Source organism: Eubalaena glacialis, chromosome 5, assembly GCF_028564815.1.
Source record: "Eubalaena glacialis isolate mEubGla1 chromosome 5, mEubGla1.1.hap2.+ XY, whole genome shotgun sequence".
Lineage (NCBI taxonomy): Eukaryota > Metazoa > Chordata > Mammalia > Artiodactyla > Balaenidae > Eubalaena > Eubalaena glacialis.
This window is the reverse complement of record NC_083720.1, coordinates 115,830,235-115,848,138: the sequence shown is the minus strand read 5'-3', so window position 1 is coordinate 115,848,138 and position 17,904 is coordinate 115,830,235. Positions and strand designations below refer to the sequence as shown.

The following is a 17,904-nucleotide window of genomic DNA, read 5'->3' as shown; positions in this document are numbered from 1 at the left end:
ATCTTTTAAAGAAATCTGCTGTCTTTTAGTGTTCAAAAGGGTAAGAATAATATATTAAATGACTTCTCTAGTTTTAACCCACCAAAGAAAAAGGATTTGGAGATTCTAGTTTGAGGAGGATTGGATGAACAATATGAGGTTTTCAACTAAAATTCCTGAAAGGAACAAGAATACATTTCTATTTCTTCACTATGAAATTCACTGAGTATAAAAATCATGTTCAGTCAATATACAGAATAAGAAAGTACCTGTGAAGGGGCTTCCCTGGTGGTGCAGTGGTTAAGAATCTGCCTGCCAATGCAGGGGACACGGGTTTGATCCCTGGTCCAGGAAGATCCCACATGCCGCAGAGCAACTAAGCCCGTGCACCACAACTACTGAGCCTGCGCTCTGGAGCCCACGAGCCACAACTACTGAAGCCCGTGCACCTAGAGCCCGTGCTCTGCAACAAGAGAAGCCACCGCATTGAGAAGCCCGTGCACCACAACGAAGAGTAGCCCCTGCTCGCCGGAACTACAGAAAGCCCGCGCACAGCAATGAAGACCCAACGCAGCCAAAAATAAAATAAATAAATTAAAAAAAAAAAAAGTACCTATGAAAAACCTACACCATGCTACATTTTTACTTCTTGTCAGTTGAGTAGGTAATAAATAGCAAGCAAAAAAATGTAGCATGATGGAGTGGAAGACATAAAACTGCAAATTTTGTTTCAATAAAGATTTTTGTCAATAAAGAGGAAAGATATTGGAGCATATTGGATCCAAGATAGTTTTGCTATTATGTGAAAGTTATCCATCCATCCATCCAGCCAGCCAGCCAACAAATCAACCAACCAAAAAACCTCTATTGAGCCTATATGGTGCAAAGGGCTGGAGATATAAAGATAAGATACCAACTCCATTCTCAAAAACCTCAGTCTAATATGTATGAGAAAAGGAATTTGAAAAGTTCAGTTCGGTTTATTATAGTGTCAAGTAGATTTACAACTATTGCACTTATCATTCTGCTGACAGAGGCCAAAATTTAAAAGGAATATTTTTCTCCAATAAAGCTAGGTTTTCATGATCTTTGATATAAGATGTTAAAATTACACAGGCAAAGAAATATACCTCATGTCCTATCCCAGACACTACCCCCCACTTCTCACTTTCCTGCTGTTGTACAAGCTTGCTGCAAATAGGAATTTAGTTGGGATAACATGCTTTAAGCCATCCATTTCTTATGAAATAACTTGAGTGAAATTTGACCAGTTTTCTTTATACAGTCCTCTTTACCCAAAACACCAAAACATGTAGAACAAACAGCTCCCATATTCCAAAATCAATTTTAACCATATACTGGGAAATGAACTTCAATCAAAGACAGAGTAAATATCTCCTCCCTTACAGAACCCCACGTGGTGTTCACATGATGGTTTCACCACTTACTGCCTAACTTTTCAGACAGTGGAAACAAAAACAAAAGCTAAAAAGTGGCCCAGCATATGAAACTCTTCTCAAAAATAGAAGAAAGTTATGAACATAGTTGGGAAAGTGTTTTACATTTCCAATGAAATTCTATTCCATTGATCTGTTGGGAAGATTGTCTTCGATCTATTTGGCTTTAGCCCATAAACTGTAATTGATTCAGTGTTGCAAGGAACCACTTTTATCTTAAGCCTGGAATGCATAACAATGGATAGCAGGAAAGTGGTTTCTTATTTACTCTAATAACTGTGCAGGGAAGAGCTGGAGAAAAAAGAAAACAACCCCAAAAGTATCAGCCTTCAGATTCTCAAATTATTTTTCGCTCTGATTATATTTGGAAGAATGAGCTGGGGGTTTGGCATTGTTTTCCATCTTAACAGTTGCTCTGTATTCTGAGATATATGTGATTCATAATGTACCACTATAACAAGACATAGTTTTATATATTACTGGGGTAACTCAAAGAAAATGAATTTTTCTTTGGGTACCAGTAATTGTCAAAAGAATGATTGCAGATTCAGAAAATGTGCTTATAATAACCCTGTTAACATAAAGTATACACAGAGGAAAGAAATTAAGTACTGTAGGTATGTGGACGGGTTAGTTGTATTAGCAAGGCATTTCAGGATGGTTTTGGTTCTTTTGACTAAGGTACATCAAATTTCAACCCCTTTCAAACACTGGGACAAAGGGGGAACACTTGCTACCACAGGAGCGTGTGGTGACTGTGAGCTGATTCACCATGTGCTCACAAAGGCTCCCACTAGTCAATGAACTACCCTCTCCTGGAGCAAGGCTTTGCTCCAGTAATAAGGATAATGCGCTCAAGGTGTTAGAATTAATTTGAATATCAATAATGAAATTTAGGTTACCAACCATGGCCTGATAGTTACAGCATGTAGAATAACAAATGTCCTCTTTTAAAACTAAAGTAGAAAATGAGGAAGCACGGTTAATTTACTTGTGCTGATGAACACAGAGGTCCAAGTGCAACTTCTGCTTGTAAGTGTCCTCATGCTGCCCTGTCACCAGACGCTTTCCCTGGGGAAGGGTCTGCCTGCCTTGCTAATCCTGCCTGATGTCCTCCTTGGTAGAAATGTGCTCATGGGTTTCCGTGCGCACATTTCTACTGTGAATGAAAGCTAACTACAAAATCAGATGTTTTCTGCTTTCAGAAAATTCTAGTATACCATGTACAGCATAGATATTTCTTTCAGTTTAAAAAAATAGTGCAAAAACATATCTGATAGTCAAAGTGATAGTTCAAGTGAGTTCTTGTGCCAAGGAACACAGTCAAGCTTCACCTTTAGCCGACTTGTAAAAACTGAATGTAGGTTTTGGGAAATATTCCAGATTTTCCCCTCAATTCTCCACTCATCCAGTCATCATCTACAGATTCCAGCTCTGTTATTATGTCTCCAGCCTGTAAGAAGACAGGAATTGAAAATAATTATTAGTTTCTATTGAGGGTAAGCATGGTAAGCAGCCCATCTGGAGAGGCATGTACATCTCCTCTTTATATAACTCATTTATCTTGATTTGCCGAGAGGATTAAATGATGTACCACAAAGATGACCTAACCCTAATGATGCCATTAGCTTGTATGCTCTTTTCCTCAGAGCGCATTCCTTTGCCATTGTCACCCTTGTTGCACTTTTATTTTCCTGGTGGTATTTTGTGCCCCTCAAATTCACCACTCTTAATCTAAAATTCTTCTTTAATAAATAAAAATACCAGCTATCATATATATAAAAATTTTTTTCCCCATCTAACAGTTATTTATTGAGTACCCGCTATGTGTCAGACACTATTCTGGGCACTATGGATACAGCAAAGAGTAAAGACCTTATTCTAGAGTTGGGAGATGAATAAGCCAGCAGAGGAGGACAGAAAGTGTGGGCTGCCATCTCATTAGGGCAGCCAGGTGACACTTAAGCAAAGATCTGAAGATGAGAGAGCGAGCCATATGTTTACTGTATGCCTTGTCCTTTTCTATGTACTTCATGGGAATTAACTCATTTATTTTATTTTTTAACAAACTAAGAATAGTGGAAATTAATTCATTTAAACAACAATGCAGTCCTAGAAGTGGGTACTATTATTATCCCCATTTTTGAGAAATATTTTTATAGATTTCCTTATTTTAAAGAAAAGGAAACTGAAGGTCAGATTACGTGACTTGCTCAGTGTCGCATGTCTAGTTAGTGGTAGAGACAGGATTCAAATCTAGTGTGATTCCAGGGCCTGTATTGCTAACTATTAGGCATGAGGTCACCACGTTTTACAGTAGACCTTTTTACTTAGAAAGGTTTTTACTACAATTGCTTTTTCTTAACATCCTGAGCACTTTGTACTCTATATTTATTCTTCCACATAATGGTATTCTCCTCTACCATTTGGTTTATTCCATTCCTCCACGGCCTCAATATCAAATTTGCATTCTTTCCTGTCTTAAAGAGCTTCACCCTGACTCAGCACATGATTTATCCTCATCAGGTTAGTCAAAGGGGTTGTGTATCTTATTCGTGTATGAGTTATAATTCCTCAATTTCAAAAGTTATGTCTTCATCTGTTATCTCCTGAAACTATTTTGTTCTTTATGGTTTCTAACTGTTGCTTAGAATCTGGGTTTAGGATTCTATAATGGTCCAAGATGACCCTGGCTACTTTTAAGAATATCTTTATCAGGCTAAATGGATTTATTTGTAGCCCTAGGACATTGTCCTTTGGAAAACTGGTTTGATATAAGGCCTTTCTTAAGGGAAAATGCTGACTATCCCATGTCATTAATTTACCTTGCTAAAATCTGTAAAAATTCTGGCATTCAAAGTTTCTGTTATAAGTAAGTTCCTTCCACTTCCTAAACTATAATATAATCACTGACTAAAACAAATTTTCTTAGCTCTGGTCCATACATACATACTATGTCAGTTTTCTGAGGGCTAGGACAATTTTAAAAAAGTTTTATTTACTAATATTCTGTGGATATTTAATAAAATATTAATGATCAACAACTCTGAAAGTGGTGCAGAATCCCTTAACTAAAAAACTCTAGAACTATCTTGCTTACAGCAAGGCATTTGTAAAATGAAGACAACCTATTTTCTGGATGATACTGTGAATTCTGTTACATTGACATAACCTAAATGAAGGCCAAAATAATATCCAAAAAGTCTGAATCCAGAGTGTTCACTTGCAGTAACGTTTTATGTAAAGATAAATTTTATGTAAAGATAAATTTTGAGCCACTGACTCTCAAGATTGAAAAGGACTAGGGCAACAGTTTCCAAACATTTGGATTTTATGGACCAATAAATTAAAAAAAAAAAAAGAAACTGATATAGGGTTACCAATTATAATTTTGCATAAGAAATCTACATCATTTACTAATAATATTTTATAATAGAAATGACATTTTAATATGAAAAAGAAAAAATTCTCAGAATAAAGTAAAACTCCATCACAAAATAGAAAAGTTAGCAACCTTATATATCTAGGCATGCCTCTCCTTCTCCATGGCTCCCCTAAAGCCTGCACATACCCAATATCCCTGTTTTCCTCATTTTGTTGTAGACAGGTGAAAACCTTGTTTGGGTATCCACTGTCTTAAGTCTCATCTTGTCCAATCACTCCTGGATACTTTAATTCCTTCTATGGCATCCCTGCCTCTGAGTATCTCCGATGATGGAGAATTTCCCACTGTCTGACACAGGCTCTTCTGACAGCAATGACTAACTAAAGCCACCCTCCTTCCTCTGGCCCAATCCCAAAGTACTACCCTGGGTGCTTTCCTCTGACCATGGCTGAACTGTGGACTGCGGAAACAGGATCATGGAAGTATTCTTTTTACTTTAAAAAAATAAAAGGTACTTCTTTGATGAAGTAAGATTAAGATTAGATTTTAGGCTTCTAAAAAAAAACTTCTGCAAAGTACCTTAACCTTTTGGGATCATTTCCCTAACGTCTAGTCAGTGTCTTTGGGGACAAGACTCCAGTGTCTTATGAGGCACTGCTGCAGAGGCCAGCTGTAGTAGGTGCCACCTGATTTCTCCACTGGTTTCAAAGACATGACAGTAGCAGGCTGCAAGGGCCATGTAGAGGATCATCCTTTACTAGGGCTACCAACGAAACCTCCAACATTAGTGAGATCACATGTTATAAGGCCAAGGAATAAGGAATTTGGTAGGCGATTGTGGTGCTATAGATATCAATAAGGCTTTCTTTAAATGCCTTGCTGATAATTTACATTTGCCCTGTTCACTTTCTCTAATCTCATCCTTTAGAATGAGGGTCTGAGATCTGTTCATTCTTGACTAATGATCAATACTCCACCCAAATGTTCCACCCTTTAGTGGAAGACATTTCAAAATTTATAGCTGCTTAATGCAATTACAAAAAGATACACATTCTGACCTTGAAGGAAAGCTCATCTTCATTCTCCCCATGGAAATCATACAAGGCTTTGGCCTTCCTTCCCTTCAGTGCTAAAGCAGCCATACTTTTAGCCTCAGCTGTGAAGACACCAAAAATTCAAATATATACAAAGACGTTGGACTAAAACACAAGTTGAACATTTTAAGAAACCCCCTTGTCATTCCCAGGACATAATACTTTCAATTAACTTTGAATTCACTTAACTTGCAAAAAGATGAAGGATGCTGTCTTAGCAGGAAAAAAATTATACAAAATATATTAATATTTAGGAGACAAAAATAGCCATTATTAATTGAAGGCATTTTTTAATCTCTTTTTCCCCATAACTTCAACAAATTATATGAAGAAAGTTTGCATAACTTTATGAATCAACTTGCAAAAGTAGGCAAACAACTTAAATTGAACATGGCCAGAGGGAAACGGAATATGTATCATTTCAAAGGTCTCGCGCTCCCCTTAGAGGGTAAGAGCCTTCCTTGCAGCTGTCGCACCTGGGCAGGGCCGCACGAAGACTGCGGGGAAGATGCCCTCCCTGTCGCGCAGTCTGCCCTTGTACCAGTCGGGGTCCACACGTTCCATGATCAGGATCCGGTCTCCCCGCTTGAAGGACAAGTCGTCGCTGGTCTCCGCAGTGAAACTGTGAAGAGCTTCGCACCATTCTGCAGATAGACGGTTCTCCTGTCACAAATCAGAAGTTTGGTAAGAAATGTGAGATTTTATTTGAGATTAATTTCTACAAAGCTTAAAAAGTGGTGGAAAAAAAGCTAAGGGGTCATAAGATTTCAAAGCCTGAAGGCCACTTTAAATCACTCAATACCTTATGTCACTATTGAGTTTCAGAAATAAAAGTTTCCAATAACTTTTTTCTTAAAATAGAATTCTAAATGACAGATGTGATAAAATTTGTGACTTTCTGCTTTCAAGGGCTATATAATGCTTAAGCAAAAATTTTTTCTAATTATTATCTATGACATTAGTTACACTAAAATTAGATAAAAGCTTGCAATATTTGTGTATAGTATCTATGACACTATGAAAACATTCTGGCAAAGCATATAATTTTCAGTGAGGTTCTTCTTTATCTAAATTAGGAAGGATCAGAATGGGCAGTCTGTTAATTCCCAGGTCTCTACATGGTTCAGAGGCTATCAGATTCCATGGCACAGGACTTCATTAGTTCACACTTTTAATTTTATGAGGCGTAGTTAGCTCCAAGGCTGGCAGGATAATCACCCAGATATGGTGGGCTAGTGTGACGGAATGCTCCAACAGGAATGCTTTTACTGCAAACACATCAGAAGAAGGTTCTGCCCTGTGAAGAGGCATCACTGCCAAGTCACGATGGGAGCCCTATGTTCAAGAAGCCCAAGCAGAGAGGCAAGGATAACACTAAGAGCAAAGGCTTGGAGCCCGCCAGTCAGCTCTGCCACCTCCTAGCTGGCACTGGGCAAGAAGCTTCTCTATTCTGAGCCTCAGCTTCATCTTAGAGTTGCTTTGGGGATCAAATGAAGTAATGCGTGTAGAATGCTTAGCACAGTGCCTGGTACATCTTAAGTTCTCATCAACTGATGGCTTGAAGGAAAAACAAAAAATTAAACAAACAAAAAACCCTAACCCTACCGTCTTGTTCCTGTACTTGGGTAACCAACCCTAAAGAATGGTACTTGTCATTCCCAAGAAATACAGGGACCCATGTGAACATTTCCTTTTGGAGAACTGTAGTCCCTTTCTTTCCTGTTTGACTTTATCAGTGGGGGGAAGATGAAAGAATTGAGAGACACACAGCCTAATTACCACTGACATTTTGACAAACAATGACCCCATCAGGCTCACTCCTCTAAAATATGTCACAAAAAACAATGGAAGTCACCCACATTCCTATTCAGTTTAAACACTTCTGAAGCCATGTTATACAGTGTAAAAATTTTAATCCATTTTTTTTCTCTCTCCCATTATAAAAATAATACAAATGTTCCTAAACATTTGGCAGTTCGGAAATATACGAAGAATGGGAAAAACACCCAACCACCTATAATCTCACTACCTAAGGGCAACTGAATGGTAACAAACACATTTCCTCATAGTCTTTTTATGCTATATATTCAATTTCCCTATAATACATGTTTTCCTCCCATGCCATTTACTTTACAAATCTAGTTTTTAATGGCCTCAGAACATTCTCCCGATAATGATCATATTTAGGTTATTTCCAATTTTTTCTTGTTACAGTAACATCACCATAACCATCTTTGTGACTAAAACCTTGTCTCGTTTTTCATCCTTTTCTTAGGGTGAGAAATAAAAATAATGATAACAATAATCTGTACTTTCTCTGTTTTAACATTCACATACTTATAATTACTTATTTACTGCTGAGTTGTATTGAATCTTCATTAAAGATACGTTAAATGGTATTTTACTGTCTCTTTACAAGGCATTTCTTTGATTACTATAAGGTTAAATACTTTTTTAATATCAGCCACTTATAGTATCTCTTTCATGAATATTCTAATAATATCTCTTTCCTTGTTTTTTATCAGGCTTTGCATGTCTTTCTAATTCATTTGTACGAGCTCTATACGCAATAAAGATATTAATCATCTATTTACTTCAAATATTTGCTACATGAATTAAAAAATGACCTACAGGGCTTCCTTGGTGGCGCAGTGGTTAAGAGTCCGCCTGTCAATGCAGGGGACACGGGTTCAAGCCCTGGTCTGGGAAGATCCCACATGCCGCAGAGCAACTAGGCTTGTGCGCCACAACTACTGAGCCTGCACTCTAGAGCCCGCGAGCCACAACTACTAAGCCCGTGTGCCTAGAGCCCGTGCTCCACAACAAGAGAAGCCACCACAATGAGAAGTCCACGCACTGCAACGAAGAGTAGCCCCCGCTCTCTGCAACTAGAGAAAGCCCGCACACAGCAACGAAGACCCAACGCAGCCAAAAATAAATAAATAAATAAATTTAAAAAAAAAACAAAAAATGATTTATAACATTTTCTTTTGATAATTATGATTTTAATAGTCCTCCCAGAGATAAAACTTGGCTTTCACTACAGTCATCTATTCAAGCAGCCTACCTGATAATTTGCACCAGAATCTTCTTTTTTGGTTTTCGGTGGTACCTTTGTGCCTGTATTTTAAAAAAATGTCAAAACTTCAGATGTAAAGTCCATATAGTATTGGAGAAAAACTGTGGGGGGAGAGTGAAAAGTCTGGGATTCCAGATCAGTCTCTTCATGTACTGGCTACGTAACTTTGCCCGGCACTACCCTCTCTGGATTTGTTTCCTTTACTGTAAGGTGAAGGAGGATACACATTAGTTACACTCTATAGGCCATTTCTGTTTGAAACTCAGTGATTTTTTTCCCTGCCATTTCTAATATGAAGCCACCACTAATTACCTAAAACACCAAAACCAGCTCTTTGAGAGACTGCCACAACAATGACTATCCCAATAATGATGTTTACCATTTAAAAATCATTTTTCCTTCTACCTTAAAAAATATGGCAATATGGATTATTATGCAACTTAAGAATTAACCTATTATCTGGTTTATTTGAATTAGGATAGGACATAATAAAAAACCATATTCTCTGTACTCACTTAAAACATTTGTACCAGAGGTGGGATGATCCTCAATGAGCTCCACAAAGTTAAGGGGGAAGATCCCAGATCTCTCTCGAAGTTCTCCTCTTGCCCACTCGTCATTCACATACTCTTTAAGAATAATAATTTCTCCCTCCGAGAAACTTAACTCATCCTTCTGGTCTCCAATATACTCAAATCGAGCAACACATCTTGGGCCTCTGAAGAAAGACAATCACGTTTGTGGGTTAAACTAGAGAGTACTAACTTTCAAAATGCCTTAAAACCTTCATTTGGTCTTTCAATAAATGTTCATTCTGTGTTTACTTTGGAACAAGGTATACTAGGCATAGTTTAAAATTTTCCATGAAAAAGAATAAGCTATATTTCTAAATGATAGTCCTTACTTTTTTAGATATGAACCTATTCACTCAGAAAGGCTAAAGTCAAGGTCACAAGTACAGGCAGAATCCCAGATAAGCAGCTGGTGGTTGGTTAATGTTGCACGTCTTTTGATCACCTTTTCTTCATGACAGAATCTCCCCAGTCTCCTTGTCTTTGTATCCTTGGGCCACAGTAATCCAGGGCCAAGTCTGAACCCTCTCAGTCATAAATGCACTGAGTTTAGGAGTGTTAACCCTGAGAATCTCAGGGCAAGACATCAAACTTCCATGGCAGAAATGCAATGGGCACCAGCTGGGCAGGGTAGATGCTCAATGTATGCTGAATCAGTGAGTTGTGTATATAGATGAATGGCCTTCAAAACTAGAAGGTTCGAAGAAAACAGAAACTCGGCTTATTATCTTATAACATTTAATCTTATATCTTACACTGTTGTTTTAAAAATGATTTTTGTATCTCCTTTAAAAAGGCTTCATTTCTGAGAATTAGAACGATCCTTAAATGATCTACAATTTTGACTGAAAATAAGATAAAAACAGAGATGAAATTGTGTCCCTAAAAGACATGACTGAATCCCAAACCTTTGATTTGAGGCTTTGGAAAGGAAGTTTCAACAGCTATGACTAAGGAGATGCAATTGTCTGAAGAGAAAAGGTGGGTACTCGCTCCAATCAAAGTCTGATTTAAGTCAGGTCAATGGATCAACAGCCATGAAAGTCCGCTTTAAATTCAACCTGCTGACACAGTAAACACTGCTTAAAAATAGGAGAAAAACTGAACCTGAAATAGAATTAAACGATTGTGGCATCAGAAGTTTTCTTATTTGTGATAACCTTTGCATTTATTTTCTGAAGTCCTCAGGGAGCATATCTTCTTATGTCTGACCTATTCAAAGACAGGTTTACAGTCTTCAGCAGGTACTGAATTCTATTAATTTGCTCATTTAACTGGAATATAAAGTTGCATTGTGGCAATGTTTTAAATCACAAAGGAGTTAACAGTGATGCAGAAAAGGGTACATAAATTCACGGATAGGTATTCAAACATAAAGAAGACCCCCCCCCCAAATTAATCCTTCCTTTACTTTCTTCTAGTTCCTCTCAAAAACAAAACAATACAAAATGCCTAGCAGTTTTTGTAGGGTTCATATTTCTGTTAGGTTTACTTTTTTGTTCATTTAAAAAAAAAATTTATTTATTTGGCTGCACCAGGTCTTAGTCGTGGCACGTGGGATCTTCGTTGCAGCATGTGGAATCTTTAGTTTCGGCATGCGGGGGTCTTTTAGTTGCAGCATGCGAGATCTTTTAGTTGCGGCATGCGGGATCTTTTAGTTGCGGCATGCGGACTCTTAGTTGCGGAACGTGGGATCTAGTTCCCTGACCAGGGATTGAACCCGAGCCCCCTGCACTGGAAGCACGGAGTCTTAGCTACTGGACCACGAGGGAAGTCCCTCTATCAGGTTTAAATATTTTCTGTTGTTGCAGGAAGCGGGGGGACCCCTTCTAGGGCCTGAGAGTGGGCTCTTGTCTAACATTCGGAAATGAATTGTCCGAGGAGACACACGTACTGACAAAGCAAAAGACTTTATTGGGAAGGGGCACCTGGGTGGAGAGCAGTGGGGTAAGAGACCCCAGGAGAACTGCTCTGCCACGTGGCTCGCAGTCTCAGGTTTTATGGTAATGGGGTTAGTTTCCGGGTTGTCTCTGCCCAGTCATCTTGGTTGGCCCATATTTAGTCTGACTCAGGGTCTTTCCTGGTGGTGCGCGCATCTCTCAGCCAAGATGGATTCCAGTGCGAAGGATTCTGGGACTTTGGTAGGACAATATTATGGGCTGGTGTCTCCTCCCTCTTTTCGGCCCCTCCTGAATTCTCCTGGTTAGCAGCAAGCTCCTTATCGGGACCTCCTGTTGTGAGACAACTCGTGCAAGTGGTTATCATCGTGCCTAGTCAAGGTGGGTGGTTTCGGTCAATGGTTCCCTAACACTATGACAAAAATATTTGAACCTTCTAGAAATCTGTTGGTAGATAAACAGCAGAAGGCCAACACAAAATGCCCTTGATGATGAAACCTCTCTGCTCGGGTGAGGCCAGGCTGTGGGACGCACTGGGATAGACTGTTTGTGCCTGTCTACGTGGCCTGTATTGATATGGAGAGTTGCTTCTATCAGCATGTTGCAATTTCACCAGAATTTTTAAACAAGTAGTTTTCCTCATAATTAAAAAGACACATTGAGAATCTGAATAATCATACATCTGAAGTGTTTAAGCTTATTAATTCTGTATGACATAAATGCTCACATCCTTTGTATTTTGTTCAAAACAACACAAGTAAAACTTACTTAACAAAATGAGATGCGACGGATTCCCTTTTCCCATTTCCTCCTGGAACATCAGTCTAGTAAAGACAAAAATCAAGACAACAGCTGTATTCTTTCAGATTTTAATAAGAGAAATTTAAGCTAAGTAATTAGCAAATTCATGACTGAAGTTAACCAGTTTAGCTAGGTGTTAAACCGACGAAATGTACCACAGGTGCTACAAAGGTATGAAATCCAGAATTTGGGTTTTTTAAAAAATGCATAACTTGTGATGTAGCCTTCCTTGAATAACCAATCAATCCTCTTATTTGCTGGAATAAGCACATTAATGTCGTTCTACCTCTGACTGAGTATTCTCTACCCCTTATCCCCTAAGTTGAAAACTTCAGGTGAGGAGGGCTTAGGATAGAAACGAGACATCAGGCACTACGTAGACACCTATTCAAACTGTTGGTAGAATTCTGCAATACTTTCATGACCCTAAAATAAAATCTTTTAATCAAACTTGTGGATTCTCTCCATTTTCATAACTCTGGAACACTTTTTCCCCTTCAACGTGAGTAGGGAAGGAAGAGAGGACTCAGTACTCAGTGAGCATCTACTAAGAGGCGAGCACTTTATATAATACCTCATCTACAAGGCTCCAGAGAGCTGGGTTGTGATGAAATATTTGGCCATAATGCACTATAAGTCTGAAAACTATTTAAGGCTTTGAGGTTTACATTAAATAAATCAGTGCCCTTCTTAATGAATTTCAAAAGTTCGAAGTCTTAAAACAATTTTTTAAACTTGTAGCCTTAGAAATAACACTTACACCAATAATCTGGCAAATTCAGTGTGATTGATTTCAGTGTGGTAATTGTGCTTTTTAAAGTACTGCTACATTGGGCAGAAGAAAAATGAGGAAGAGTGCTAAAACTAGCATTACTCTTTAATATTAATTTAGAGAATGTGGTTGGATTTCTCCAAAGAATCAGGGTATTTATATACCAGACAATTTTTAAGACCCACATTTCGTAATTCAAGAGACTCAACCTCATTCATACTTGAAAAATACAGGCTTTCTGTTATATTTGTTTGCTAAGTTTCTGATGTAATGGAAAATCATTTTCTTCCCCCCACCCTGCCAAGCAGTTAATGCTCAACTATTTAAGCCAGGTTTATTGATATGTTCCAGTATCAATAAGTTATATTAGAGACTGAGTCATTCTCTTCCTACTGATATAAATGTTCAAGTGGCAGTCTGATTTCATCCCCATGTTTCTCAGCCACCCGGGCTTAGCACTCAGGGCTCTACTTACACAAGTTAGGCTTTGAGGGTGTATAAAATTCGGACACTTTAATATAATGTTTCCCATTCAGATTTGGAATTATTATGTGAAAAATCATTAATGGACCATTACCTCCAATGAAAGTACTTTGGTATTCCCAAATCTATTTTTTTAAAGGTTGAAATAAATGGGAATGGAAAGGATGAAAGAAACCAATAACGAAATGTACTCCAAAGAAAAGGAGAAGTGGTACCATAACCTCAGAGAACAAACATTCCTTCAGGACAATCCAGTATCATTTAATTCTTGTTTGCTGAATGTTGCAAAGAATTAACATATACCCTCAAGTGCTTATCAACCCTCCAAGAATAGCTGATTCACCAGTGGACCTGTAGTTTTTCACCTTAGGATTTCAGATAGCATTTAAACATTAAGTTCTAGTACTCCATAATATATTAATAATTAACTAGTATCTAATTGAACAAACCTTTATTTCTGAATTTTTCAAACACCAAATGAATTAACGGAAGAGAGAGAACCAGAACCCAAGAATCTAGGCTTCTGGTTATTTTTTTTCCAAACTGTAAATTACACAGAATTCACTGAATTTATGACCAATTTAAACAAGCACAATCTACTTACAATCACTTTGACGTAGGTGGCAGGAAATACACCAGTCTGGTTTCTACATTTCCCTCTGTACCAATCTGTATCTATTTTTTCCAGAAGATAAACAATTTCTCCTGAAGTGAGGTTCAAATCATCAACTTGCTCTGTAACATAAAATAATTATGTATGATGAATTACCCTGTTTGCAGATCTGATTAAAGTAGCATTTAGTTCTGTCCACCGAGGCAGTATATTCTACTGATTCTGAGAACAGGTTATACTAATCAAATTGACTTTAAAAATATATTATTTTTTCCTGGATATCGTTGTTATGAGTTTCCTCTTTTAAGATCAAATTAGATATATTTACCAGGCACTGATTGATAGGAAATGGTTAAAACACACACACACACACACACACAAAACATTGTGCTGGCCAAGGATTCTTTCTGTGTCAATATAAATCCTCTGCTGAATACATATTTTAACAATGAAAAGAGTTTTACAGACATGGTATAATATTCATATTATTCTCAACCATGCTTAAAAAATCATTTCAATCTCAAAATATTAACTAAGGGAGTCCTACAGCTCTTTTGCAAATAAATTTACTCACAGTGAAATAAAAATCAGTCTAACAAGTGGATAAAAAAAAAGGTTATAAATAAATCAGGAATTTATTTTATTTGTAGCCTTGGATATAAAAGATACTTAAAAATTGATCACAAAAATTTATATTATTTATTTATTTTTGGCTGTGCTGGGTCTTCGTTGCTGCACGCGGGCTTCCTCTAGTTGTGGCCGGAGGGGCTACTCTTTGTTGCAGTGCACGGGCTCTAGGGGCATGGGCTTCAGTAGTTGCAGCACGCGGGCTCAGTAGTTGCGGCACATGGGCCCTAGAGTGCATGGACTTCAGTAGTTGCAGCGCATGGGCTCAGCAGTTGTGGCTCGCGGGCTCTAGAGCGCAGGCTCAGTAGTTGTGGCACATGGGCTTAGTTGCTCCGCGGTATGTGGGATCTTCCCGGACCAGGGCTCGAACCCGTGTCCCCTGCATTGGCAGGCAGATTCTTAACCACTGCACCACCAGGCAAGTCCCTATTTTTTATTTTTATACTCATTTCATAAGTAATAGCTGAGCTATGTGTGTTGGTTTTACAACCCTTAGGAGAAAAGAACTCCACTTATTAAATTCAAATTAATTTCATTATAACTGGTATTTGGTACCCCATTTTGAAAGAGTTAAAAAGTTTGCAACTGGTAGGCAATTTGCTATTTGTTCATTTGTAAGGGAAACACTCCTCTCTCTCTCACAGGGAGTTTCAAGGTGGGGTGATGGATGAGATGACCTCTCCAGTCCAGGGCTCTGCTGGTGCAGAAAATGAGAAGGATGTCCTTGAGAGGTTAACCTGGGGAGGATGCCTGATCCCAGATCCTAAGGTTCTACCACTTTATTACTTATGTCCTTACCTGCCGGAAAATCATGAAGAACGACAGCATGAGGGGCACCACTGTCAACAGGCTTCTGAGCGTGGCTTGGATCCTGAGGGGGAAAACAGGGCGGTGAATGGAGTGTGAAGGATGGACGCTGGATTTATTATTCACTCTGAGACCATTTTATTTTTCCTCATTAGGGTCCTCTTGACACAATTACATTATGAGTACAAGATGCAAACCACACAGTTGAGCCAGACAAGGGAATCATTACCAAGTTGAAAAGGCATGTGTCCTTGCCAGAGGAAAACAGAAATAACTCTCAATTATAATATCCCTCAGCATTTTTTAAAGCAAGAGAGTAAAACAAAAGGAAATTACTTAACTTTTTTTTTTTTAAAAAAGCAGTACCTATTCTAACCTGAAGTAGTGGTTTTTGACCTCTTTACCTTCCAAGGGTCACTTTTCCCATAAACTGTGATCAGGACTAAATCTTAAGAACAGAGCCTTAAAAGCAGTCTCTTCATTAAGATGGGAAAAGAAGGAAGTTCTGCAATTTATGCTCTTGTCTTTTGTAATGAAAAGAGCTAATGACTTCCACAAAAGTATAATTCACAAAAAGTAAAATCCATTTCATTTATTACCACTTAACTGAATGCTTTCTCTAATTTGAAAGCCAATGCTACCTCCCATGCCTGGCCTGGATTTCCTATTTAATCTGAATGGTTTATTCACCAGTAATTCTAAGTAAATTAGCAAAGAGAATTCAATATTCTCTACCCATCTAACCAACTGCTTAGACTGGCCAGAGGAGAAGCTGAATTTGAAGAGTGACCATTTCTTATTGACAGGCAGCGGTTATTCTTAGTTTCTTTATATGAAGAGACAGGCTTATCCACATCATCATCATCATCAAATCTGACTGAAGGATATTATTTGAAATTATAACTTAAAATTCTTCAACACTGGCAAACCTGTGGAATAAATGAAGGCAAATTTTTGTGCCCTTTCTCTTCTCTTCCCTCCTTCAATGGCTCCTGTCCCCTCAGGGCTCGCCCCTCCCCTGGCCATGATGCTCAGCAGGGATCGAGGTCCACTCCTTCCACTTCTGCCCTGCAGCACCTTTGCTCAACTCTTTTCTGAATCAATCAAAACACACCTGCATAGGCACGCTGCCTTCTCTCATGTCAGCTGAATGGTAATAGAGGAATAGCTAATGGCAGCTCAGTGTATTAGTTTACCAAAGCAACATTGACATTTTCGTAGAGGATGCTCAGTGCTTTTCCCTAAATAAATGGGCATGATGGGAATTTCAGGGATTGTGGAAAGGAACTGTGAGATATTTTAAGCCTAGAGGGTTTTAAAAATTATTATTTACACAATTTATTACATGTGTGTGTGTGTGGTTTTCATTTTTTCTGATTTACATCTGTGGAAAAAGGAATGACTGCTCACTAAGTGGTGTTAGGCTAGATGGCTTTCCATCTGCTGGAAAAAGTAAAGTCAGAGGCCTACCCCACACCAAACACAAACATGAACCTCCAGATGGACCAAGATCTAAACACAAGCCTGAGAAGGTAGAAGAGGTGGGATGGTAACCTGGGCCTCCCAGTTTCCCTTCTCTGCCTTCCATGCATGGCTACCCCTGGAACGCTGCTCATCACCTTGGCCTGGCAGATGAAGGGCGAGAGGCACAGGTGAACAAGATTGGCCACAAGGGTCTGTACAACTCAGACCATACCATTAGGGTGGGTATCTGGGAGGAAAATCCAACGTATTTCACAGCTCTTTCTAGTATGACAGTATGACTATAATGGTTAATACTAATGAGTAGTAAGAACAGCTAATATCAGGACTTCCCTGGCGGTCCAGTGGTTAGGGCTCCACACTTCCACTGCAGAGGGCACAGGTTCTATCCCTGGTCAGGGAACTAAGATCTCATATGCCGCACAGTGCCGCCAAAAAAAAAAAAAAAGCTGATATTCACTGTTCACCCACTATGCACTACTCACTGTGTTAAACACCTTATATGCATTAATTAGCTCATTTAATTTTTTAAGCACCTTTGAGATATAATTCATATACCACAAAATTCACCCATTTGAAGTGTACCTAGGTTTAGTATATTCACAGAATTGTGCGACCATCACCACAATCTAACTTTAGAACATTTTTATCACTCCCTCAAGAAGCCTCCCAGCCATTAGCAGTCTCTCACCCTCCCCCCAGCCCTGGGCAACCACTAATCTACCTTCTGGATTTACCTATTCTGGACTTAATATAAATGGAATCATAACGATAAATCAATTGTATAATCAACTCTGTGAGGAATTATCATACCTATTTCACATATTTAAAAAATGAAGTTCAGAGAGGTCAAAT

At 38.5% G+C, this 17,904-nt stretch overlaps 1 protein-coding gene across 9 annotated transcripts in view; it reads right to left on the bottom strand.

Annotated features, from left to right (window-relative positions):
- Positions 1 to 939: 939 nt before the first annotated feature.
- SH3D19 (SH3 domain containing 19) overlaps positions 940 to 17,904 on the bottom strand; it is a 180,223-nt gene continuing 163,258 nt past the window's right edge. For 8 of the 9 annotated variants that reach the window (XM_061192541.1, XM_061192543.1, XM_061192547.1 and 5 more), the window contains 8 exons: positions 15,559 to 15,631; positions 14,125 to 14,255; positions 12,233 to 12,288; positions 9,510 to 9,712; positions 8,983 to 9,035; positions 6,392 to 6,578; positions 5,880 to 5,977; positions 940 to 2,889 (listed from right to left, as the gene is read on the bottom strand). In XM_061192541.1, coding sequence (XP_061048524.1) covers positions 2,773 to 2,889; positions 5,880 to 5,977; positions 6,392 to 6,578; positions 8,983 to 9,035; positions 9,510 to 9,712; positions 12,233 to 12,288; positions 14,125 to 14,255; positions 15,559 to 15,631 — 918 coding nt within the window. In that variant the 3' untranslated portion in view covers positions 940 to 2,772. Of the gene's footprint in view, positions 2,890 to 5,879; positions 5,978 to 6,391; positions 6,579 to 8,982; positions 9,036 to 9,509; positions 9,713 to 11,612; positions 11,798 to 12,232; positions 12,289 to 14,124; positions 14,256 to 15,558; positions 15,632 to 17,904 lie in introns of those variants that run through there. The other variant, XM_061192548.1, reaches the window with a different exon arrangement.